Raw genomic sequence first — 22,330 nt, 5'->3', positions numbered from 1 at the left:
TGATATTATTAAGAATATTAGTTAATTATTCCTATGGTTATATAAGCAGCATCTGGAATATCCTTAACGCAGCGAAACGCATTGCCCGCCCAAAATATCGATAGGCGAAAAAGTATCGTTCCATTCCGATTTTAGAATGACTGTCAAACGTCGCTTTCGTCTGTCACTTTCACTTCCGTTTGTGTCGAGTCGCTTGCGTTTTTTCGTGCTGAAAAGAAGCCTAAAAAAAGAGAGAGTACGGCAGTGACTTAATTGTAAATTTGTCACAAATATCCTTCACTAAACGGTACGTGCTAGTGAATGCGCTTAAGTGAAGAGCAGCGCGTATTTCGCGTTGTTAAATTTACTCGTTTTTGCAGCGGTTCTGTACACCCGGTGTATTGCGAGCGTGTGTGTGTGTATATGTGGTGGCCGCCATCTTGGCGAAACATACACGGCGCGTGCATGTGTGCGTTTTTTTTTCCCTTCCATTCGTAAAGGACAGTCGATCAAAATAGAAGCTGCAAACTGCAACGGTTTCCTTGCTGATAGATATATACCTCTATTTACTATTTTATAGCACCTGCTCCAGATACGTAAGGAACCGTTATCATGGTGGGATCTCGAGTGTATGTGGGCGGTCTGCCCTACGGAGTGCGCGAGCGCGATTTGGAGCGCTTTTTCAAAGGCTACGGTCGCACACGCGACATCCTCATCAAAAATGGCTACGGCTTTGTGGTGAGTACGAAATATCATATATAACTGGGATGATATGTCTAAAGTCGGTTAAGAAATTGATATGAAGACATTTCTGCAGCACCCTGTTTGTCTAGAAGTACTTTATCATGTCGCGCTGACCCTTGAATACCCTTGCATCAACATGAGATCTTCAAATATGATAATACTATGCTAGGTAACAAACATGTTTGGGGTTGTTTCTGCCACATGTTTTCTTCTTGAACGTACATTTCATGCATCACTTGTCTTTTAAAAACAGTAACGTTTAAAAACTGCTCTTAAAGTAACAATCTTAATTTACATACGAATGCGAAAACCAAGGGTATTATGCACAGGCAGGGTAGCTACAATACTAATTCCATAATCAATACTAATCACTAATTGAATTTTCAGGAATTCGAAGACTATCGTGATGCCGACGATGCCGTCTATGAACTGAATGGCAAAGAGCTGCTTGGCGAACGGTGAGTTGTTAGATATCAGCCAAAGTACGAAGTTACTCACGATTGTTCTATATTCTTGCAGTGTGGTTGTTGAACCCGCCAGGGGTACCGCTCGTGGCAGCAACCGCGACCGCTACGACGATCGATATGGTGGTCGGCGCGGCGGCGGCGGCGGTCGTTACAACGAAAAGTAAGTAGTACTGCCAACGGGCCATAAAACCGGACCAAAGTAGCGACGATACCGTCCTCCAACTTTGTTTGCGTTGAAGTTTGCCCTAGAATTAGCACTGCCAAATTGTTTCGTTTATAATCTCCATCCACACAGATGCAACCAGCTTAGATCGTGCAAAATATATACTTGCAATATATAAAAAATCTCAGTTTATTATATATTGACTTGCATAATTTTATACATTTTTGGTATAGTATTTATGTTAATGCAATCGTATAAGCAAGCTGATTTCTTCTGCGTGGAAGGGAACCTAAAGACACTGACTTGCTGTTAATATTATCATTTCCAAGACGCTCCGTTTTCCTATGCATACTATGAGTTACTTTTATTTGCACGTTCCACCCATCCGCATAGTATGTAAAATGTTTGATTTGTTGCGTATAACCCGAATGTAAATATGCTGGAATATATTCACCATTAGCGTTGATTTTTGTGATGGAGCAGCAGGAGCAGCAGCGCAGTGTCAATACTAATTAGCGAATCCATTCAATTATTCACCAGAAACAAAAATTCCAGATCATCCTCTCGTTATGGCCCACCGTTGCGCACTGAGTACCGACTGATTGTGGAGAATTTGTCTAGCCGCGTTAGCTGGCAGGTAAGTGAGCATGGATCGATGCATTGCGCCTTGGGCGTGGTATACACTGTAGCTTAGATTCGAGGAGTGTAGTACTAGAATTAAAACGGCTAACCGACTGAAATGGATTACTATTACAACACCCATTAATCAACTTACCCATCCCAGAACCAACCAACCAACCTTTTCGGGACCTTTTTTGATTTCGAATTACTTCCCGGTGTCTTCGTCCTGTTTTGTGTTTTAACTCCTCCTAAACTCTGACTAGAGCCAACTCTATAATCTGTAATTTAGCCCTAAGCTGTACAGTTGACCTAGGCTTAAGTGAAACGAAAACAAAAGATATTGCTAAAACCCTGGTACTGATCGGTGTAATCTACCCACCATTACTTTCTCTTGCACACACCAACCGAAACCGATAATAAAAAGAGTTTGATGTGCTTTGACTGAGAGATTCCCTCCTCGGCTTGGGGCCGAATCTAAAACTGAAAGAGAATCGAATCGAATTCAATCGAATCTAATTGAATCGCCGTGAGAAAGACAAGCTAGTCTAGTGACCGACCGACCGATTCAGAGTGTTACCCAAAAACCAAGATGCGGTGGAAGACAGAGAGAGACAGTACCCAGAGCAGCCCCAGATTGGTTTCGATCTGCGAACTACGATCTGCAACCTACGACCGACCTCCACGATGCGACATCGCCGCCGCCTCATCCATTCGTCGTCTATTCCAAATAAAACATAAAACAGAACAAACACATAACGAAATGAACAAGTCGATCAGAATCGAACCCAAAACTGAATGCAAAACCGAAATTGAAAAGCAGACGATGACGATGGACGTTGATGAGCTGCCCGGGTCAAAAGGCCAGCCCACGTATTAAAGCCCACACTGATTGAAAAGACGTGGGCTGGCCTCTTGCGTTAGGTATTTAACTCTCTGCTAAAAACATTCACAATTTTAATTACCAACAATATTATATAAAGAATTGTCAAATTCCTTATAGCCATTGTGAGTGTGATGAGGGTGCGAATCGAATCGAATCAATCGAGTGTGGTTAGATGAGAAGCTTGCGTTCGCTAATTCTGAGATGATGTGATGGTCTTGGCGACGATGAGGGATGAGCATATGACGATGATCGATCGATGACGATGACACGATGCTGCGATGCTGGTCGCGCGTTCAGTTACCAACTTCGGCTAGTGCCTCCGAACTTATTCCTTCCCCCCATTCCCGGTTCTTCTGGCTTCCGGCTGCGGCTCTGGCTTATGGCTGCGGCTCCGGCATACGGCATACGGCTACCGGCCCCGTCTCCGGCTGAGACTACCGACTAGACAACCACCAACCCAACCCGTTGGAGAAGCGAGAGCAGCGTCCCGAAACGTATTTCTTATTTTTGCAGTTCGTTTGTGCGTGAGGTGCCGATGCCGCTGGTTGTTGTCCGCCTCTGACCGGCAAACTGCTCCAAATGCTCCATTCTCCGGCTCTCTGGTGCGGTGGTTCTGGCCAGCGATGTCTGCTCTGATCTGATCTGACCTCCTGACTGTATCCGGTGTGTGGCTTCCTCCGAAACGAAACGAAAACAGCTACCGCAACACTTGAATACCTTTTTGCCATTTATAATATGATTCTGTTGTACATGAAAAACATAACAAAACTGTGTACTTGGTGGTACGTACGTGGCCAAATGAAAACGAATACCAAATCCAATCAAACAAAACGTAACGAGCTCTGGCCATCCATCCGCTCATCCGCCTGCCTGGCCACTGGTTCTCTTCTGGCTGACTGGTTGAGTTAACGATGTTCGATCGGACTTTCGATGAGGTCATGAGGTGTCCTTGGTGTCATTGGCCCACAGTTACTAGGCAGACAATCTAAACTCTCGGTGTAGAAACGATGTGTGTGTCCTCCTCTCTCTGAAAGCGCATTAAGTAAGAATTCAATTACAACTATTTTGTTAACTTTAATTTATTTCCAAACCAAATCAACTCTATATATATATCTTAACTATGATTATGATTAACTATGATTGTTTACGCTTAAGTTTTGTGCCGCGTGCAGCGTGGAGTGTTTGAATATTGCGTTCGGTACGCTCTGGGCACCTCCTCCTCCTTCTTTTTTCCTGGCCAAGCGAAATCCTTCGTCCGGAGTGAGGTTCTCGGTTCCCACACGTAGGCAGGCGCGACAAGAGCACAGGATAGACGAACACAGGGCACTGAGTGTGAGAGAGAGAGAGGGACTTGTGAGAGGCTGGGACTTGGTTAGGAGCCCCAAATAACACCGAAAACATTCAAAATGCTCCATCTGCTGCACGGGCTGTCCTTTGAGTTGCAACCACTGCCGTCGGATGTACGATGTCGAAATGTGCTAGACATCTGCCAAAACTGAATCTTACTAATTACTATTTTTTCGTTCCGACTTTGTGCGTCCCTGCAGGATCTCAAGGATTACATGCGCCAGGCTGGCGAGGTCACCTATGCCGATGCCCACAAGCAGCGCCGCAATGAAGGGTAAGTTTGAAAATTAAATTCATTTCATATACAACAAACTACAATTGTGTTTCCTTGCAGCGTCGTTGAGTTCGCCTCGTTGTCGGACATGAAGACGGCCATTGAGAAGCTGGATGACACCGAGCTGAACGGCAGGCGCATCCACTTGGTCGAGGATCGTCGTGGAGGACGCAGCGGTGGTGGTGGCGGCGGCAGCGGACGTGGACGCTCCCGTTCGTCCAGCTCGCGATCGCGCTCCCGATCCCGCAGGCGCTCTCGCTCCCGCCGCTCGTCGCACTCGCGCTCCAAGTCTCGCAGCCGCTCCAAGTCGCGTGGCGGTCGCTCCAAGTCCAAGTCGCCAGTCAAGTCTCGTTCTCGCTCCCGCTCGCGATCCAAGTAAGTAGAGAGAGAATAAAGTCTGGTTGGGATCGTACTTAATATGCTTTAATATTAATATTATATAGATTTTACTCGATAGAAAATATTAATTACGATCCTCCCTGGCTTTCTACTTCATATGATTTGCCCACTAATTGATTACTTCACTACTTCCGCTACAGCAAATCGCGTGACGTGTCCAAGTCCAAGTCGAAGTCCCACTCCCGCACCCGCTCCCGTTCTCCCAAACGTGAGCGTGACTCCCGTTCCCGATCGCGGTCCGTTTCGAAGCGCGAGTCCCGATCCCGCTCACGTTCCAAGTCCATCCACCGCGACTCCCGCTCACGGTAAGTTTGGCCACAGTGCAATGGCCATGGCTCCATATTATTATAGACCGTTCACGATTCTTTCTTTCGTGCTTTCTTTGGTTTTGTTTGGATGCACCTGTTTGTAGCCCGCCAACGGTGGTCGTTCAAAAGCTCGTTCTATAGTTCACTACAATGCCTTTCTCTTGCAGCGATCGATCCGCATCGGCTGAAAACAAGTCGCGTTCGCGCTCCCGCTCCCGTTCGGCCTCGCCCAAGAATGGAAACGCCTCACCGGACCGCAATAACGAGAGCATGGACGATTAGATTAGTTAGCTGTCCCATTAATATTAAAGCACTTGATTTTAGACTTCTACTATAACTATTCTACAAACATCAACACTCAGACACCCCGACTACAGCCAAAACTTAATGAATGTGAAATCATACCAATCCACCACTGTCGGGCCTCGTCATTTTCTGTTAAATATATATATCCACAATTGGTCCTAAGTCTTGTGGACATGGGCAATGGGCTGGAAGATGACAGGGATCGGCTGAATGTGCCGCTTTGGATTCAAGGAGTACATATAGGCCACGGAATTACTGCGACTTGTACACCGGAACACTTAAAATTGTCTACGATGAGTAATTTCAATAAATACGGATAAATTTAAACTTTAAATGTTTGCTCGCTGGTTTCACTACAAAAAGGATATCAAGTACTTTGCTTTTAATCATATAAAGTTAGTTTATTGTTTTTCTTTTTTGTCGTAATTTCGGAATATAAGTATATTACAAAGTCTTAGTTTCACTATTTCGCATTATTTGCCTGAATTAAAATTACAATTTCATTTGATTTTATTTATCTTGAATTTAAAGAATGCCAATGATCATTTTGACACCTCATTGGCTGAAATATATCCTAGTTAAATAGTTAAAATTTGAAAATGAATTAGCAATCTAAAATCAAATGCATAACTAAGTTTTTTAAACTGACAAAGTTTTGGTTCTAACAATATATATAGTTTTTGTTTTGTTTTTAAAGTAATTACTTGTACGAATTAAGTACACTATTATATACAAAGCACATAGGGATAAAAGAGATTTTTCTTTCCAAGCGTTTGACGTCTCGAGTGAGCAATAATGGGTAAACGGGCAATGGGCAATGGGCCTTGCAAATCGCACCGACTAACTACGGAGTAGAACAGATAATCGAAAATCCTATTTTAAATGCGAATGCCGTAAAACACAATGCTTAAAAACTGAGTAAGTTTCTGGGGAGCTCGCTTCGACATTATCTACAACTACAACTAAATGCATTCTTTGCATAAATGCGACAGGGGTAGGTCTTGGGGGTCTGAGACGGTGTATCTATATATTTGTATATATAGTATCTGTACGATCCGCACGTCATAGTGCCAACATATGTGTTGCACGTACCGCCGGCTTATTTGGCACATCGTGGAGTCACTTGAAGGTTCAGCTAAGTACTTTGACACTTGGTTGGATCGAGAATGTTGGCTTGGCTGTGGCCACTAACTAGTCGTGTGAACAGATATCGTACGTAATCTTAGTGAGTCTGAATAAAATGGATTTTCAAACGTTATCTAAAATTAATCGGCTATAGAGTATGTACAGAGTGTTAATTTGACACTTAAATTGCGTTACTTTGGCCTATGCGTTTATATGCAAATTAGTTTTGAAACCATTCGCGCGACTTCTTTTGGAAAAAGCTGGACAGCTTTTTCATTTAAAATACTTAAGAAGAGGTGGCGGCAGTTCACTTGAATGTTGAAAGGCTTTGAGGGAATGCAATGCAATGGTTCCCTCGGGAAATCCAAACGATATGGAAGTATAAACGCACCTAATACAGGTTGATTTCAGCTCGAGGTTATCCGAATCTATTGGGTTGGTCTACATGTCGTATGTTTGACTGGCGTTGAGATACAAAGACTACGAGTGAGTGTTGCCGTTCCATAAACTCTAGGTTCTATCGCTCGGAAGTGGCAGTGGTTTACATTCAATTGTATAGTGCCCTAGTTGTAAGTGTTGTATATATAATATAGGTTTAGTCTCTCTATCAGGCCGACTACATGTTGTATAGATTTATGCACTAGTTCACATTGTAAATGCACACACATGGCGTGTCCAAGTCGCGGGAGGAGCCTACACAATCAATCCAACAATCAATCGTCAGCTGCGAATCTACCATAAGTATTTAAGTACTATTAGAGCCTTGTTATCACTTTCGGCCACTTCGTTGTTCCCGGTACCCGCCAATCCTTCCATCGCCGCCTAGATGCGTATGGACAGCAGTGAGACATTGCGCTTGAGCAACGTGTGTGTCCGCAGCTCCATGCTGGCCGTATCCCCCATGTCCGCCATGTCCACGCCCATGTAGCTGCTGTCCATGGTCCCACGATCGGCCAGTGTGTGCAGGCTCTGCGTGTCGTAGTCGTAGTTCAAATCCTGCATGGGCACCACCTCCGGCAGAAGTTGTCGTATGTGCGTCGGCGATCGCCTCAGCTTGTATTGATTTCTGGGGAAGAAGAACGCAACGGGTTAGTAGTTCCATCTTGAAGATCGCTGATATACAGCATGCATGATGGATGAAGAGTAGCCTGATATTACTAATATATATTTCTTAGTTCCTTTCTGTTCTTAATGTTAAAGATTAGTAGAATCAGGCTGTGCATGTAATCGAATGGTATGGAAGCTTACTCTGCATCGTTGTTCTTTCCCAAGTTGCTACTTCTGCAGATGTGCAAACCAAAATGTGTAGTTTAAACAAGAATGAGTACACATAAACACAATACTTATGGTCAAAAGGGGCAGAAGAGTGGGCCAAATCGTTGAAAATTTAAATAATTTAGAGATAGTCTAGATAACTTGAACAAGTCCTTCATAAGTCCTTGTTCCCCTAGTTATAAGATTGATTATCTAACCATTTGCATGGCACACACACCTGCAGCATGTTGTATGGTGCCAAACTGGCTGGACAAAAAAGCGGATATACTTGGGGTCAAGGACTTTAGCAGCCCATAGACACTTCCGAGCTCACATTAGCCACTTTCTAGATAAGCGAGCCGGATAATCCTGCCAAGTGCGCTGCGAATTGGCCTATCTTCTGAGCCCCATTTGAATCGAGCAATTATGTACGTACTTTTTGAGCCGGTTGCCATTGAGGCAGATGCAGTGGCACGAGCACATGGACGAGGTGTTGCTTCCGTTCAGAGATTGGCCATCGTGTCCCTCGTAGCCGCTCAGAATGGATCCGTTGGATGTTATCACATCGCCCTCCAGCTTCACAGCCACTTGCAGCGCCTGCAAGTTGGGGATTAGTCAAGGTGTTAGACGGATAGCTAATGGGGTGTCCATGGGGAGGGGGGGTGGTTGTTCTGAATGCCGAGTGGGTGGAGTATAGCGTTGAAGACTGGGGAACGGTATTCGTGTGGTTGTGGTGATTCGATATACTTGGTGCTCTTTGTATTCAGTGTCGTAGAGTGGAAAGCAGTTTGTATTTTGGGTTTTTGGGTTTTTTTTGGGGGAGTGGTGTGATTCGAAAGTATTGGAATCTGTAAAGCCGCAATCACCTCGTTTGTCCATAAACTGGACTTGGACATAAACTAAGCTCGCGTTTTGCAATCGGTTCGTTATGGTTTCGTTAAGTTTCGTTTCGTTAAAAAGCAACCGAAAAGATGCGAAAAAAGAAAATATTTTTTATTCGTTTTGATATTATTATCGGGTGTAGCTCTCGCATTTTGGGCCTGCATTGAATAGATTGTATCAATTAATTTGTTCAAACAATTGTCAATATAAGTAGATATCGAAAAAGTATAAAAACCGTTGGTGCAAGATCAAGAATTAGCCAAGTGTGCAGCAAAGTGGCAAGCAGATATGTTATGTAAAAAACTATAGTTCGCTTATGTAACAAGTTGTTGGTCGAAATATACGAGAGTATGGAGACAGATGGAAGTTATACGAATAAAAGTTACAAAACTGTTGTATAGTAGTACTATGGCATTATCTAGGGTACAGTGAAGCGTTGCTATAAGGTACAAGGTAAAAAGCGGTAGAGTAAAGCGGTTAGACTACCAAAACGAATGAGTGGGCGGGAAATGGGCCTCGCTTGGCCGCATCAATTGTATGATATAGATAGTAAAATCCGAGAAAAAAAAAACAGTCCTCAAGTCTACGGTAATAGGTAATAGGTAATTGGCAAAAGGTAACAAATGGCATGAGTTGCTCGACTTACTGCCGCACCAAGAACTCGGATCTCACCTGCATGGCCTGGGCCTCGTCGCGTCGCTCATCCTCGGTATTCATCGTAACAAACCTAAGTACTAACAAGTTCAGCGAGGCGGCCACGATGGCCAGGCCAAATAGTATAAATATCAGTGCGAACATCACGTACTCGGGCTTCCGGTTCAGTGCATTGTCCCGCTGCAGGGCTACCATGTCGCCAAAGCCTACGGAGATGCCATTGGAATCGAGAAGTTCATATGGCTATCATTTCATTGCTCACCTATAGTGGTTAAAGTAATAAAACAGTAATATACTGAATCGAAGTAGCTCCAGCCCTCAAATTTGGAAAAGGCCGCAGCACCGCCAGCTATCGTCAGCGAACTGAGTGTGGTCACAACACAGATGAGGTCCACCTCCGAGGCGACGGTCCTCTTGCAGCGCAGCGAGGAGCGGACCGCCTTGATAACATAGCTGTGGGATCAAATTGTTAATATCCCACTTGGTAATAGTAGCGAGACCCACCTGCTCAGTCTATTCACTCTTTCTCCGATGCTCTGGAACATAACGAGACCCAGGGGAATTCCCACGATGGCATAGCACATGGTGAAGAGCTTCCCGCCCACCGTGCTGGGCGTCGAGTGTCCGTAGCCTAAAATGTGGGTGATGAGTGATGCGGGGTAACAGTGCTGGTTAGATAACTCACCTATGGTGGTTAGCACCGTGGTTGCATAATAGAATGCACCGGTGAATTTCCATTGCTGGCCGGCCTTGTGCGATTCCGATTTGAGCACCACGGTCTCCATGACTTTGAAGTCCTCCTGTGAGATATTGTATTTGCGTATTATCATATCCTCGGCATCTGCAATTAGTAACGAGTAACGGTATGAGTGCCTGTGACGCATTTCACACGAATCACGACGGCAGGTAAAATGGTGGCAAACTGCACTCGAACAAATTGGGGATTTCAAAGTGCAATTTAATGGAAAGTATTTAGATAGCAACACAAAAAGCTACAGATGAGGCAAAAAACTGAACCATTTGGTCCTTCGAGCCGGATTATGTGTGTTGGATTCAGCCAGTAACTTTGCTTTTTATTCAACTTTTCGTGCAGTGTACTGTTTTATAATAATAATAATTAAAAAAGTTACAGCTGATGGAAATAAGTAAACTATTTGGTCCTTCGAGCCGGATTATGTGTGTTGGGTTTTGCCAGTAGCTTTGTTTTGCATACCAACTCAACCTTTTCGTGCAGTGCACTGTGGCACAGTGGCACAGTGGCACTTGAGATTCGCACTCACCTTGCAGCGCCTCCCAACGACGCTTTTCCGTTTCCGATTCGAGGGCGTCAAAGACGGCGGCGCCGACAAGCAGATAGGTAAATGTACACACGATCAAGGATATCGTGCGCACATTTTGTTTCTTCATTCTTCATTTAGGCGAGTATTGGGTGAGTTGATCCTTTGTTCAGTGGCGTCGCCTCCGCTTGCGGTACAGTTTGCAGGGCTTTTCCTGCCGCTGCTGCTGCTGCTGCTCACCTGGCTAAGCGGGCTGCACCTGCCGTCGTCCATATGAATCCTGCTCGTCCTTTCCGGCTGCCGCGACTCACGCTGTCAAAGGACAAACTACCCAAATTGGGTTACGACCCAAGCCGACCCGACGGCTGCACTCTAGTTTCGTAGTCTCTGCTGCTTTCTGTTTTTCTTTTTTGGCAAACTCACTTAGCACTTTGATTGCATTAAAAATAATATCACTGGGGGCCAACGGGAGTGGAGCAAGTGCTGGTGCTGGTGCTGGGTTCACGTTTTTTTTTTAGTCGGTTAGCTCCTGGCGAGGAGGCGATGGTGGCGTTTATTTCTGTCACAGGCCGTGGGCCTTTGTCCTCGTCGCGTTCGTTGCGCCGTCCATGTCCTTGCGTTATTTATGCTGCCAGTGAACGTAGCCGTGGGTGTGTGTGTGCTAGAGCTGCTGCCAGTGCATGTGCATGTGCGGGCCATGCTGCAATCCTTCATCGGGCGGCGGCATCGGCGGCGCTGCTCCTGCTCTCAAGGATTATGGTGCCACTGCCACTGGTGGTGGTGGTGGTGCTGCTGCTGGTGCTCCTGCTGGTGGCGGGCGCCATCGCGCTGCACTTGTAGTTCCTGCCGCCGTGTCCTTCCTGCGTGAAATGGCTCGAATTAGGGTATTTCTTTATGGCCGGGCTAAAAATAACGACTGCAACTAATCTGTCATCATCAATACCACGCTACCACTACGCTGGGTTGCTCCTATGGAGCTTCGCCTACAGTTGTGGTCAATCTAATGGCACTATCATCCCAGTGTTGTCTATAAAAGATAGTGATTTTGCAATATAAGGGATTTTTCCTAAACTTCCACAAAAGATGCTTAAAAGGATGCTGCAAAAAGTATATATCATCTAAACCTCGAAACTAAAAGTTTTCTGTGAAAAATTTTTTTTTTTTTAAATACTTTTAGACACATATTTTAAGGATATGATGTTCTGCAACATTAAAACTCCCCAAATGGCTCTTCAAAGTGTACATTTAACTGCCGAAGGACCTCTGATCCTTTCATATGCGTAAAGGATCAACTTCAACTTAATTTTTGTGCCAAAATGATGACCGGCGCTGTGTGTACTTTTCATCTCAGCTCACACACACATACGCACACTGGCCCACCACACAAACATGCAAATGAATTTTTCATTTGCATGTGTCCTTCGCCCAATGAGCGTAAGGACTTGTGGACACACTGGCACAACTGGCACTTTATGGCAACGTGTGAGGCTGCGAAATCTCAGCTGTAATTGTTGAATAATTCAGTTAGCACGCGGGATAATGAGACGCCGAAAACTGAAAATGAAAGCTCCTCCTCGAGTGTGAGTGTGTGTGTGGCCATCTAACGCCAATTTATTGATGAACAATGAGGCAGCATTGCAGTGTCTCTGAATTATTCAAGTGTGTGTGTGTGTGTGAGTCTGTCCGTGTGCTTGTGTGTGTGTGTGTGGGGCTCGAAGCGCGTTGAAGTGTACGCACGCACACAAGCGCAGCGCAGACACAGGCTTTTTTTAATTCATCGAGAGTAGCAGCCGAAATGTTTGGTCCTTCGGTGCGGATTGTGGGGGTTGGTTTTCCTTAGCCCCTCAGCGACGCACAGACACACACACACACAAATGAAAAGGATGCCCGCCCTTAGTTAACTTTTTTGTTAGTTTCCCCGCTGCTGCCTGTTTGTTGTGCTATTTCGCGCAGCTTTCGTTGCCCCAACCACCCAGCAGATTCCCTCACAATTCCCATGCACTGGCAATGACAGTGACACTATCAAGCGTGTGCCCCGCCACATCCTGCCACTCCAGTTCGCGAAAAAAAAGAAATGAAAAGAAGGACGAGAGCGGGCAGGGTCCACGCATTGGAAGTGTTTCATTATATAAAGCCCGCACACATACACATCCTTTCCGCCGCACAGGACGAACGCGAACGGCTCGCTATTTTCATCGGTCGCGTTTTTGGCAGCAGGCAGATCCTTTCAATCGCTCACGTTAATTGCACAGAAATTCAGCGGCCCAGCACGATTTTTTCACTAGCGTAATTTGACGGCGATTGGGCCGCACTTTCGTCCTGTCGCCACACGGATTCGGATTCGAAATCGCATCCGTAATGCTCTCGATTCGGATTCGACGGCTGCGGCAGCTTTGCTCCGGCGCACAAAACAAGCGAACTGGTGCGGGAATAATTTTTGTATATTTTGGCGAGCAATTCAAATTGTTATTCGCCAGTCGCTTTGCTTGAATAATTTCACTACATTTGTAATTATCCCCTTTTTTTCGTGGCAATCGGATGCTGCGGCGCGGGTGATAAAAGTTTTAAACTTTTACGCTGCGTGTTGCTTAAATAGATTTTCGGGCGAAAGCTCGTCCTGCCAAATTCTCTCTCTTCGCGGAAAATCTCTCTCGCTGTTAAGCTAACATGTGTCCTAACCGGTTAAGCGAATGCTGTTATTGGATTTTGGTTCGAGTCTGGGCTGCAGACTGTTGCTTTTCATTTAAGGAAAAAACATGATATAAAAATCAAACAAATGAAACTACTTCTTCTTCTAATAAAAACTATCATTCCCATTTATTAACAATACACTTTTTTAATTACATCGCTCAGTTAAGAGATATAAATAAGTTTGTCTTAAGGAGGAGTACAGTTTTAAAGCCATTGTGCGCCGACTAAGCGCTTGAGCATTGGTTGAAAACTTGGCTAGTTACCAGGCTGTTCAAAAACAAAATTTAAATTATATATTTTTCATTTGAATTGGTTTCTCTTTCCTACTCAGTTTAAAAGCTTTATTCCCTGCTTACTGTTAAATATTTATAATAAACATTGCTATACATTATATAGGCACGTTTATGCGAACAACACTTCAGCTTAGCTAACTACTCAAATTGAACTAAGACAGTAAAATAAATTTTTTTAATAAATGATTTTAGGAAAATATTTCCAAATTATTTTTATGTTATCTTTATTTACCAGTACATGCGCTATAAAAACTTATTTGTTAGTAAAAACGCCTCATCATTTTTGTTACCCATCATTTTATAATGAATGAAAATTAAATGCAAAAAAAAAAAAATGGTCATGTCAATCCACCGAATCACAATATCATCCTTTTGGCTGTCACCTGTGCACCTTGGGTCACTCCACTGCTCCTCCTTGGCCCACTGACCCGGCTGTCAGTCAGCGAGATGACTCCAGCTTAAATTGGCCTGAAACCGCGTCCAAAAATCAATTTTTGCAATTTGGAGCAAGCATGTTCGGTGGCCTGGCAATGGGTGGATAACTGAAGTGCAGGGCAGGAGTGCACAGGCAACTCGAACAAAGCTTAAACAGGTAGCTGCATCAGTGATCCATCGCCTCGGGTGGCAGGACGATGTTGCAGCCCAGGAGACCGCGTCCACTCCACGTTTTCGGCACCAGGATCAGGTCCAGCTGCTGCTCGGCGCGCTTCACTTTCAGCTGGACATTCTGGCTCTGCATGTTGCGCACCAGCTCGCCAATTTGGGCGAGATCTCCCTTGAAGTTGTCGCTATTGATGGAGCCAAAGCGGAGGATGGCATCGCCCGCACAGAGACCCTGAAATGGTAAAGATGCCACCATCAATGCTGTGATCTTCATCTTCGCTTGTTTACTGCATTCACTCACAGCTCTCTCGGCGGGCGAGTCGGGACTGACCAGATTGACCACCACGATGGCGCGCGCAGGTGCACGGTCCGTGATATTAGCGCCACCGGGTGAACGGTCGCTGTCCAGGTCCAGAGCGGAGGCGCGATTCACTAGCTCCGGATCTGTGGTGGCAATCTCGCTGTGATATTGGTTGAGCAGCGTCTGGATCTGGTTCATCAGCTCCTTGTGGTCGTTCTGCAGGCAGATGATCGTCTGGCGCGCCAGGCGCACCTGGTAAACGTCGATGTCGTTGCGCGGAAAGCCCTCAGGGTCCACCAGTGGTCCATTCATGCCCACATTGTCGTTCTGGAAGGGAAGGGATCATTATCAATGCTATATTTGCAGCATAAACATAAGAATATACGCAAAATACAATTGTGTATATATAGCATAGGGTATTGCTGTAATGCTTGCCCATGTAGGCATACTGCTTGCCACAGTGTGCATACCTCATCCCAGATGCAGGGTATCCCCGGATGAGCCAGCGAATTTACTTACGGCGGCCAGGATCTGTCCGTTTCTGTTGATCTGCGCCTCCAGCTGATTTTTAGCGGTAATCAGACGCTCCAGGCGCTCCTTGGTCGTCGTCCCAGCGGCCATGACTTCCACTTCGATTCGAGTTATTCCAGCGTTCGTCCCGAAAAATACAAATTTATTATTTTTCGCTAAAGTTTTATTGTCAGCAGCGCAGCAGCAACAACAACCACTGCTCGTGCAGCCCTGGTAGCCCGTGGCCAGTGTGACCGTACTGCGGCAAACTGACTTTGACCAAAAACTAATTGTTAAACAATTTTTCGGAAGGGGAAAAGAACAAATTGAACGGCGAGAGTAAACACAGGAATTCACAAATTTCTATGAGAAACAGATCGCACGACGGTGAAACGAAAGGGGGGAACGCCTTTCCAGCGGACATCGCAGAATAGACGACGGGCGACGAGGGACCTCGAAAAATCGCACGGCAATCAATTCGAGTGTGTGCGAATTGATTACAAAAATAAAGGTATTTCGAGAGGGGAGCGATAAAAGCGCGTGTGTGTCTGGTGAGGATTGGGTGTAGCCATTAACTAACCAAACGTTTCGCAGCCACAGGCAACACAGGGACCACACCGTCCTCTCCCAGCCGCCGGAGTGGGGCCGCCACCTGCGATATGTGATCATTGGGGCTCCGCGGAGGTTTATGCAATGTTCTAGCTCTCGGCCAGTCGGAGGAGAAGCAGACGGCGGAGCAGAAGAAGAAGGAGCAGGAGGGGCAGGGGCAACGGGCCAGATGACTGTGACCACCATGGAGGCACAGGTCAAGGCAGCACACCATCATCATCTACACCATCCCACGGGCGGAGGAGCCCAGCACAAGGTTGAGGAGGAGGAACCGGATCCGGTTGAGGACGAGATGACCGTACTGCTGGCCAATAAGAACTTTCACTATGACGTCGCCTCCGATCTGGACGACGACGCATTTGTGGAGCTCAAAGAGGACACCGCCCAAGCGGATGACGCAGGCGCGGGCATTGGCTTTTACAATCCGGATGAACTGCTGCTCGATGACCAGCCACATCCGCAAGTCACGTGGCTGGATGACGACGAGATCGAGACGCTCGATCGCGTGACGCTGGACATGGGTAACATGTTCTTCAATCGCGTCGACAGCCAGGACATCATCTATCAGCAGAAAAAGAAGAGCATTAAGATGGTGGGCAAGTACATAATGGGCGATGTCCTCGGCGAGGGATCGTACGGCAAGGTGAAGGAGGCCATGAACTCGGAGAACCTGTGCCGGCTGGCCGTCAAGATTCTGACCAAGCGGAAATTGCGCCGGATTCCCAACGGCGAACAGAACGTGACGCGCGAGATCGCCTTGCTGAAGCAGCTGAAGCACCGACATGTCGTGGAACTGGTCGATGTTTTATACAACGAGGAGAAACAGAAGATGTACTTGGTCATGGAGTACTGTGTCGGCGGTCTGCAGGAGATGATTGACTATCAGCCAGACAAGCGGATGCCGCTGTTCCAGGCGCACGGTTACTTCAAACAGCTAGTCGACGGCCTGGAGTACCTGCACAGTTGCCGGGTCATCCACAAGGACATCAAGCCAGGCAACCTGCTGCTCTCCCTGGATCAAACGCTGAGGATATCCGACTTCGGTGTGGCGGAGCAACTGGATCTGTTCGCCCCTGACGACACATGCACGACGGGCCAAGGTTCTCCGGCCTTCCAGCCACCGGAGATCGCCAACGGACACGAGACCTTTGCCGGCTTCAAGGTGGACATCTGGTCCAGCGGAGTGACTCTGTAAGCCATGTATAATATCATGTATTGAATTAATATACTAATCTACCTGACTTGCAGCTACAATTTGGCCACTGGACAGTATCCCTTCGAGGGCGACAATATATACCGACTGCTGGAGAACATCGGGCGAGGTCAGTGGGAGGCGCCCGCGTGGCTATACGAAATGGACGCGGACTTCGCCAACCTGATACTCGGCATGCTTCAGGCTGATCCCAGTAAACGCCTCTCTCTGCAGGAAATACGCCACGACACGTAAGTAGGAATATTCCTTGATTGCCTTCATGATTACTGATGCTTCTTATCTGCTTTCAGTTGGTTCCGATCCGCACCGGTGAAGACCGGCCCACCGATACCCATTCCCCCCCTGAAGGGCGACAAATACCGCAACTCCACGGTGATACCTTACTTGGAAGCTTACCACTACGGCACCCAGGAGGAGGATGTCTACTTTACAGAGCACGACGTGAACCGTACGTACCAGCATCAACCAAATGTCGAGTGAACTACTTTCATGGTTACCTTTACAGAGGAGCTCGCCCGCCAAGCGGCAGCTGCTGCCTCCGAAATTCGGGCCAAACAGTCGGCGGCGGCCCTCGCCGCCTGCCACGCCTACGAGCCGCCCTCCACAAGTGCCGCAGCCGCCGCCAATTCGCTGGGCAACGGTAGCAGAGAGGAGGCGCCCGTCAAGAAGAAGGGATCGGCGCTGAAGAGACGCGCCAAGAAGCTTACGTCCTGCATCTCCGTGCGCAAGCTGAGCCACTGCCGAACTTCGTAGGCGCCTTAGATGCCTCCACTAAACATAGATGCTAAGATTTATCGAAAGGAATAACTTTGTTAACAAATTGTGAGGAACTTTTTGGTTTTGTTTTCCCGTTTTTTTTCTGTTGTCCTACATTCGCCAAGTATTTGTAACCATAGAATCATGTAGGAAATTCAGGCGCAACCTGGTAGCGCCCGAGCAGCAGGAGCAGCAGCAGCAGCCCGCATCAGCGGAGTTGGCTGGGGAATTGGGGAGCTATGGGGGCGACACGAAAGCTATATATCCATGTGACAATACTGTGTATTATATGAAACAAATGAATGCGTAAATTAGTCGTTAATATATATATGATGTACTGAAGGCAGCCGAGGATTGCCGGAGGAGACGGTGCCCATTGGTTCGTCGCACACATAAAGAAACATGTTCAGATGAAATTGTTTGTTGACTTCGTTATATTCTAAACTACACGACGACGAATGATGCGATTTTCAGGCGCCGTCGTTACAATAACTGCTGGACAGTATTTGCAAGGCCTAGGTTGAGATTTTAATTTTTACAAACCAATGAAACGAAAATAAAAGAACCCATTGAATATCAAAATACAAACACTGCATTTAGTTCGCACATTGCACACTCAACAATCGCAGACGCTCCATTAACCCATGCACACACGCTCATGCTCACACTACAACATTAGGCTAGCTAACTACTTTTGCTTAATCTATTTCAACGATCTGCAGCCGGGCCGTCGGATCTGGCTCCGAGTCGCCCTCCATCAGCTCGCCCATGATGAACATCTGATGGTAGTGGGGGCCCAGGGTGGACAGCTTGCGCTGCATTAGATGGCGCAACGGGTCCACGTATTGCGGCGGCACCTTGGCCAGCTTCGTGTTGCGCCAGTGCAGTCCGTTGTTGTCCACGTGAAACAGCGCCGGCGAGGGCACGTGATCTTTAAGGTAGTTCCAGATGCACTCGCGCAGCAGCAGGGCGATCTGGAAATGTCATACATTGGTTGGTGCTACTACAAAGTTTGAGGAAATAATATATCTTACCTCTGCCGACTCAAAGTGCTCGATGATGAGATGCAGATTGGTGAGTGGAGGCGGAATCAGTTGGCTCATAGCCAGCAGTTGCAGCATCTTCTTGGTGCACAGCATCAGCTCATCGTTCGCAGCAGTGGGCTGGAATCGATTGACTGCAAACGGGCAACATGATTAAGTGCATCAATCGAAATAAGCGAGGAAAGTAACAAGCTCACCATTCTTGCCTCGCCAGTGATGCAAGCAGGTGGCGCACAGTGCGCGCAGTAGCACGGAGGAGTAGCAAAGCGCCGGCCTATGACCGGCGATCAGTCCCAAAACCGCCCAGAGCACTGGGGAGTTGATGAACGCTCTCCTAATTAGCATATCCCGCTCCATTGTGACCCTCGTGAACTCCTCGTCCGGAAAGGGCAGGCCGTTGTACATGACATCCGTGGAGACCAGCTCGACCAGCAGCAGCGAGACCAGCGAGTAGCCCTCCACGTTGTTGGGCTTCTCCAGATCGGCGCAGCAGGCATTCAATGCCTTAAGATACAGCGCCTGCTTCTCCGCATCGCAGTTCCGCTCGCTGGGGGGCAGCACTGGTCGCAGACCTCTGCCTATAATACCGGAATGCAGCACGGAGCGATTCGAGTTGGCGCCAGAGCTGGTGTGCAGATTCTGCAGAATGAGGTGTTCGTGCTCGGGTATCTCAAGCTCGTCGCGTTGATACACCTCCAGCTGACCAAGCAAGTGGCCGTGATAAAAGAGCGCGCGCTCCACCAGCTCGCGCAGGCAGACGGTTCTCGCGATTTTCCGGGCGGAACACTGCCTCTGCAACAGCGTGTAGGAGCGATGCGAAGCCGCCGCTCGACGGATCACAGCTACAATGATATATGGTTAATATAAAGGGCAGAGCTTAGGAGCAACTATTACTTACTCTTCTCGGTTAAGCCCACAAAGAAGTACTTTACGCTTAGCGTGGCCAGCTTGAGGACTAATGGAGTGCGTAGGACAGTGGTTCGGCTGCCGGCTTCAATGTTGTTCAACAGATCCACAATGAGATGGGCCAAGCGCATGCGGATAGCGTCCTCATCGTCCACATTATCTTCTCCCGGCTCAAGTTTCGTGCGCTTTCCGTAATCCTTGCCATTGCACAATTCATTGTTGTTATTGTTATTTTTACTTTGCTGCGCCTTGAATTTCTCCGCAATCCGCTCGGCGGCATCCCTGTCCATTCTCAGGACCAGTTTGTTGACGGTGCATTCGAAGATTTGAAGGATTTTGGGAAGACATTCGTTGAGGGCTTGGTTCAAATGCTGCGCCTTAATGTACGGAGCCACGTTCTTGCTCTTGTGCATCCTGGCGGAGATTAAAAAGTTGAAATACTAAGCATACATATCTAACAATTGTAATAATTACCTGGCAAGTATGTTTAGGTTGGAGAAAGTATTGAAGGCTTCTGTGGGTGTGCCCGGCGGAACTGGCAATCGATTGTTAACTTGAACATCCAACGTGATGTCCTCCAAAACCATCTTGAAACCTGGCGTGAATCCCGGGAAGTTAACCATGCCGCTTTGTCCGCCAAGCAAGCGAATTAGTGCGCCAATGCCATTGGGATTCTGAGCATACGACTTCTTTAGAAGTTGCGATATAGTTTGGTAGTAAATATTCGGATGCTGGGATGCTAGAAAATATAGTTGGTAAAGTCTGCCATTTCAATATCTGAAAAACTTTCTACTCACAGACCACCAGCAGTAATCTCACCGCTGTTTGCTGCTCGAAGAGATTGGTGCTGAGGCAGCTCTTCCACAGCATGTACTTTGTTTCCTCGTAGGCCAGATCGGCCAGCAGCGGGAAGTTCCGCTGGTTGAGCACCCACTGTTCCAGCTCCTGCATCGAGTTGTCCAGGAAATCCTGGCACCAAACATACTTCTCGGCCATTTTACCTGCCGTTAGCAGCAACGTCGCTCCACGCTCGTTCAGGCGGAGCACTGCATTATTCAGCGTGGGCTGCATGCCGGCAAACATCTTGTTGCTCAGCCACAACGGCGACTTCTGCACTATCACCTCGCACATGTCCTCGGTATCTGCATGACATTGTGTTAGAGAAATAATATATCTCTTTATTCAACTAGTACTTACAGATTTCGACTAGCACATTGACCAAGCTCTGCAGGATAGTGTCCGAGTAGTTGGTGGTGATCAGCAGAAAAGGAACGACGGCCACGTCCAGCGGCTTCTTCGGTGCGAATCCCTCCCTAAGCATCTCACGGAAGGCGGCCCTCAGGTGCTGTTCGTGGCACGAGGTCATATAATCCAGGATGCCCGCCTCCGAGTCCAGGTGGCAGCGATAGTCATCGACGAATCGCTTGATGCCGCATTGTAGAATCTGCATGATGATCTTGTAAGGAAAGCAGCCGCCCAATCTGGCCACAATCCAGTCGAAGGTCATAGGAAACCGGTGAAAGGCATTGAGCATGATCTCCACGCAGGCCTCCTCCTCCGGTTGGGTTAACTTCCGGAAACAACTATTTATGAGGGTCATCAGCCCGTGCATGGCGCTGCACTCCAACCAATAGTTGCAGCTGGCCGTGATGGTCATCCGCCGCTGGGTGTACTTATCGGACAGCTTGGCCACCAGTTCCAGACTCCAGTTGGCGATGAGCGGCGACCAGGCGGGTGGTCCCTTCCACACCAGACTCTGCAGCGCCGTCTTCACCAGATTGAAGGCCTCGTATTCCGGAGCACGTTGCTGCTGCTGGCGATTCCCGGCCTGCTTCACCTGGGACACCGGCATACCGGTCTTTGGGTCCGCCATCTCCGGCGACACATACAGCTGCACACTGATCTCGGCCAGCAGGGCGAAGTACTCGAACACAATGTCTCGCGTGGCGGGCAGCTCCTCCAAGAATCCCAGCCTGCAAAGATCCATGGATTTGTTTACTACGGGCATCTTTATTAACCACTGCGGCTGCTACTCACGCGAGCTTGATGAGATTGGGGCTGGTCAGCAGCTGCGGACAACTGTGCCCATTGCTCACCGTCTCTATGAAGTGCTTAAGCTGATCCAACAGGTTCTGGCGCAGCATTTTGTCGTCCTAGGCATCGGGAACGCAGCACCGATGTTGGCCAAGTGAGCAAATGCATCGCAGCAGAGGGTCGCCGAGTCTTCCACTCGGAATACCAAAACGACTGGGGACAACTGCGTGCATTTAGAATCTGCCGTCACCTGGCCACACTGAAGCGGCAGAAAATTCGAAATTCTTTAAACTCTGAAAATCATAAAATTAACAGACTAATAAATATCGTAGCACTCCATAATGGTACTACATTCATACTTAACTATCACCTTAGATTAGTTTAAGATGACACTTTAAATTAAGCTGGTACAGATTGGAAGTCGGAATTATGTGTTTACTACAATACTAACTTTTGAATCGAGCATGTAATTACTGTGTATCAAACTGTTTGCTCTTATTGATTAGAATTAAATGTACATATAGCTGTATTTTTTAATTAGATAATATTAAACGTGTTTTTATTTTAAAATATTATCGTAACAGTACGGAGTGCGAAAAACGGTAACACCAAAGACAGTTCGTGCATTATTGCACACTCTTTTGCGGCGAATCAAGAGCGAAAGACAACATGGCGTCGCCGCGGCGAA

At 47.2% G+C, this 22,330-nt stretch overlaps 5 protein-coding genes across 10 annotated transcripts; 2 read left to right on the top strand and 3 right to left on the bottom strand.

Moving 5' to 3' along the window:
- Window positions 1-157: 157 nt before the first annotated feature.
- On the top strand, window positions 158-5,825 carry LOC6606502 (serine-arginine protein 55). Of its 5 annotated transcripts, none has more exons than XM_032720841.1 (9): window positions 160-286; window positions 560-717; window positions 1,111-1,181; window positions 1,243-1,350; window positions 1,894-1,990; window positions 4,405-4,478; window positions 4,539-4,853; window positions 5,018-5,182; window positions 5,353-5,825. In XM_032720841.1, exons 2-9 carry the CDS (start codon window positions 592-594, stop codon window positions 5,465-5,467), a joined length of 1,071 nt encoding a protein of 356 aa, XP_032576732.1. In that variant the 5' UTR covers window positions 160-286; window positions 560-591; the 3' UTR covers window positions 5,468-5,825. The 5 variants fall into 5 exon arrangements, with proteins under 5 accessions (XP_002031303.1, XP_032576732.1, XP_032576733.1 ...); XM_032720842.1 differs by having other exon boundaries at window positions 161-286; window positions 1,909-1,990; XM_002031267.2 differs by lacking the exons at window positions 4,405-4,478; window positions 4,539-4,853; window positions 5,018-5,182; window positions 5,353-5,825 and adding an exon at window positions 2,399-2,958 and having other exon boundaries at window positions 158-286; window positions 1,909-1,990.
- A 41-nt stretch (window positions 5,826-5,866) lies between these two features.
- Window positions 5,867-13,229, bottom strand: LOC6606500 (two pore potassium channel protein sup-9). 2 transcript variants are annotated; one of them, XM_002031265.2, is made up of 9 exons: window positions 12,831-13,229; window positions 10,687-11,543; window positions 10,092-10,247; window positions 9,911-10,037; window positions 9,669-9,859; window positions 9,425-9,612; window positions 8,307-8,467; window positions 7,865-7,897; window positions 5,867-7,682 (listed from the first exon to the last, which is right to left on the bottom strand). In XM_002031265.2, exons 2-9 carry the CDS (start codon window positions 10,811-10,813, stop codon window positions 7,439-7,441), a joined length of 1,227 nt encoding a protein of 408 aa, XP_002031301.1. In that variant the 5' UTR covers window positions 10,814-11,543; window positions 12,831-13,229; the 3' UTR covers window positions 5,867-7,438. The 2 variants fall into 2 exon arrangements, with proteins under 2 accessions (XP_002031301.1, XP_032576731.1); XM_032720840.1 differs by lacking the exon at window positions 7,865-7,897.
- A 637-nt stretch (window positions 13,230-13,866) lies between these two features.
- On the bottom strand, window positions 13,867-15,294 carry LOC6606499 (26S proteasome non-ATPase regulatory subunit 9). Its single transcript, XM_002031264.2, has 3 exons — window positions 15,091-15,294; window positions 14,572-14,898; window positions 13,867-14,502 (listed from the first exon to the last, which is right to left on the bottom strand). The coding sequence occupies exons 1-3, from the start codon at window positions 15,190-15,192 to the stop codon at window positions 14,269-14,271; spliced, it is 663 nt and encodes a 220-aa protein (XP_002031300.1). The 5' UTR covers window positions 15,193-15,294; the 3' UTR covers window positions 13,867-14,268.
- Window positions 15,295-15,380: 86 nt separating this feature from the next.
- Window positions 15,381-18,205, top strand: LOC6606498 (serine/threonine-protein kinase stk11). The gene is made up of 5 exons (XM_002031263.2): window positions 15,381-15,592; window positions 15,676-16,881; window positions 16,939-17,133; window positions 17,194-17,351; window positions 17,409-18,205. Exons 2-5 carry the CDS (start codon window positions 15,770-15,772, stop codon window positions 17,654-17,656), a joined length of 1,713 nt encoding a protein of 570 aa, XP_002031299.1. The 5' UTR covers window positions 15,381-15,592; window positions 15,676-15,769; the 3' UTR covers window positions 17,657-18,205.
- A 23-nt stretch (window positions 18,206-18,228) lies between these two features.
- On the bottom strand, window positions 18,229-21,833 carry LOC6606497 (integrator complex subunit 5). The gene is made up of 8 exons (XM_002031262.2): window positions 21,646-21,833; window positions 20,806-21,581; window positions 20,406-20,750; window positions 20,083-20,347; window positions 19,601-20,022; window positions 18,900-19,544; window positions 18,694-18,836; window positions 18,229-18,633 (listed from the first exon to the last, which is right to left on the bottom strand). The coding sequence occupies exons 1-8, from the start codon at window positions 21,750-21,752 to the stop codon at window positions 18,358-18,360; spliced, it is 2,979 nt and encodes a 992-aa protein (XP_002031298.1). The 5' UTR covers window positions 21,753-21,833; the 3' UTR covers window positions 18,229-18,357.
- Window positions 21,834-22,330: the final 497 nt, after the last annotated feature.

Source organism: Drosophila sechellia, chromosome 3R (genome assembly GCF_004382195.2).
Source record: "Drosophila sechellia strain sech25 chromosome 3R, ASM438219v1, whole genome shotgun sequence".
NCBI lineage: Eukaryota > Metazoa > Arthropoda > Insecta > Diptera > Drosophilidae > Drosophila > Drosophila sechellia.
The sequence above is the reverse complement of the archived record's forward strand: the minus strand, read 5'-3'. Positions and strand labels throughout refer to the sequence as shown.

Coding starts and splice junctions, on each gene's coding strand:
- LOC6606502 (XM_032720841.1), top strand. CDS start 592: ATGGTGGGATCTCGAGTGTATGTGGGCGGTCTGCCCTACGGAGTGCGC. Junction 718..1,110: donor AAAATGGCTACGGCTTTGTG/GTGAGTACGAAA, acceptor TTGAATTTTCAG/GAATTCGAAGACTATCGTGA. Junction 1,182..1,242: donor AAAGAGCTGCTTGGCGAACG/GTGAGTTGTTAG, acceptor ATATTCTTGCAG/TGTGGTTGTTGAACCCGCCA.
- LOC6606500 (XM_002031265.2), bottom strand. CDS start 10,813: ATGAAGAAACAAAATGTGCGCACGATATCCTTGATCGTGTGTACATTT. Junction 9,860..9,910: donor AGAGTGAATAGACTGAGCAG/GTGGGTCTCGCT, acceptor TTGATCCCACAG/CTATGTTATCAAGGCGGTCC. Junction 7,683..7,864: donor GGAAAGAACAACGATGCAGA/GTAAGCTTCCAT, acceptor CTTCTTCCCCAG/AAATCAATACAAGCTGAGGC.
- LOC6606499 (XM_002031264.2), bottom strand. CDS start 15,192: ATGGCCGCTGGGACGACGACCAAGGAGCGCCTGGAGCGTCTGATTACC. Junction 14,899..15,090: donor ACGGACAGATCCTGGCCGCC/GTAAGTAAATTC, acceptor CTTCCCTTCCAG/AACGACAATGTGGGCATGAA. Junction 14,503..14,571: donor ACTCGCCCGCCGAGAGAGCT/GTGAGTGAATGC, acceptor TTACCATTTCAG/GGTCTCTGTGCGGGCGATGC.
- LOC6606498 (XM_002031263.2), top strand. CDS start 15,770: ATGCAATGTTCTAGCTCTCGGCCAGTCGGAGGAGAAGCAGACGGCGGA. Junction 16,882..16,938: donor TGGTCCAGCGGAGTGACTCT/GTAAGCCATGTA, acceptor CCTGACTTGCAG/CTACAATTTGGCCACTGGAC. Junction 17,352..17,408: donor TACAGAGCACGACGTGAACC/GTACGTACCAGC, acceptor TTACCTTTACAG/AGGAGCTCGCCCGCCAAGCG.
- LOC6606497 (XM_002031262.2), bottom strand. CDS start 21,752: ATGCTGCGCCAGAACCTGTTGGATCAGCTTAAGCACTTCATAGAGACG. Junction 21,582..21,645: donor CCCAATCTCATCAAGCTCGC/GTGAGTAGCAGC, acceptor GGATCTTTGCAG/GCTGGGATTCTTGGAGGAGC. Junction 20,023..20,082: donor AACCTAAACATACTTGCCAG/GTAATTATTACA, acceptor AATCTCCGCCAG/GATGCACAAGAGCAAGAACG.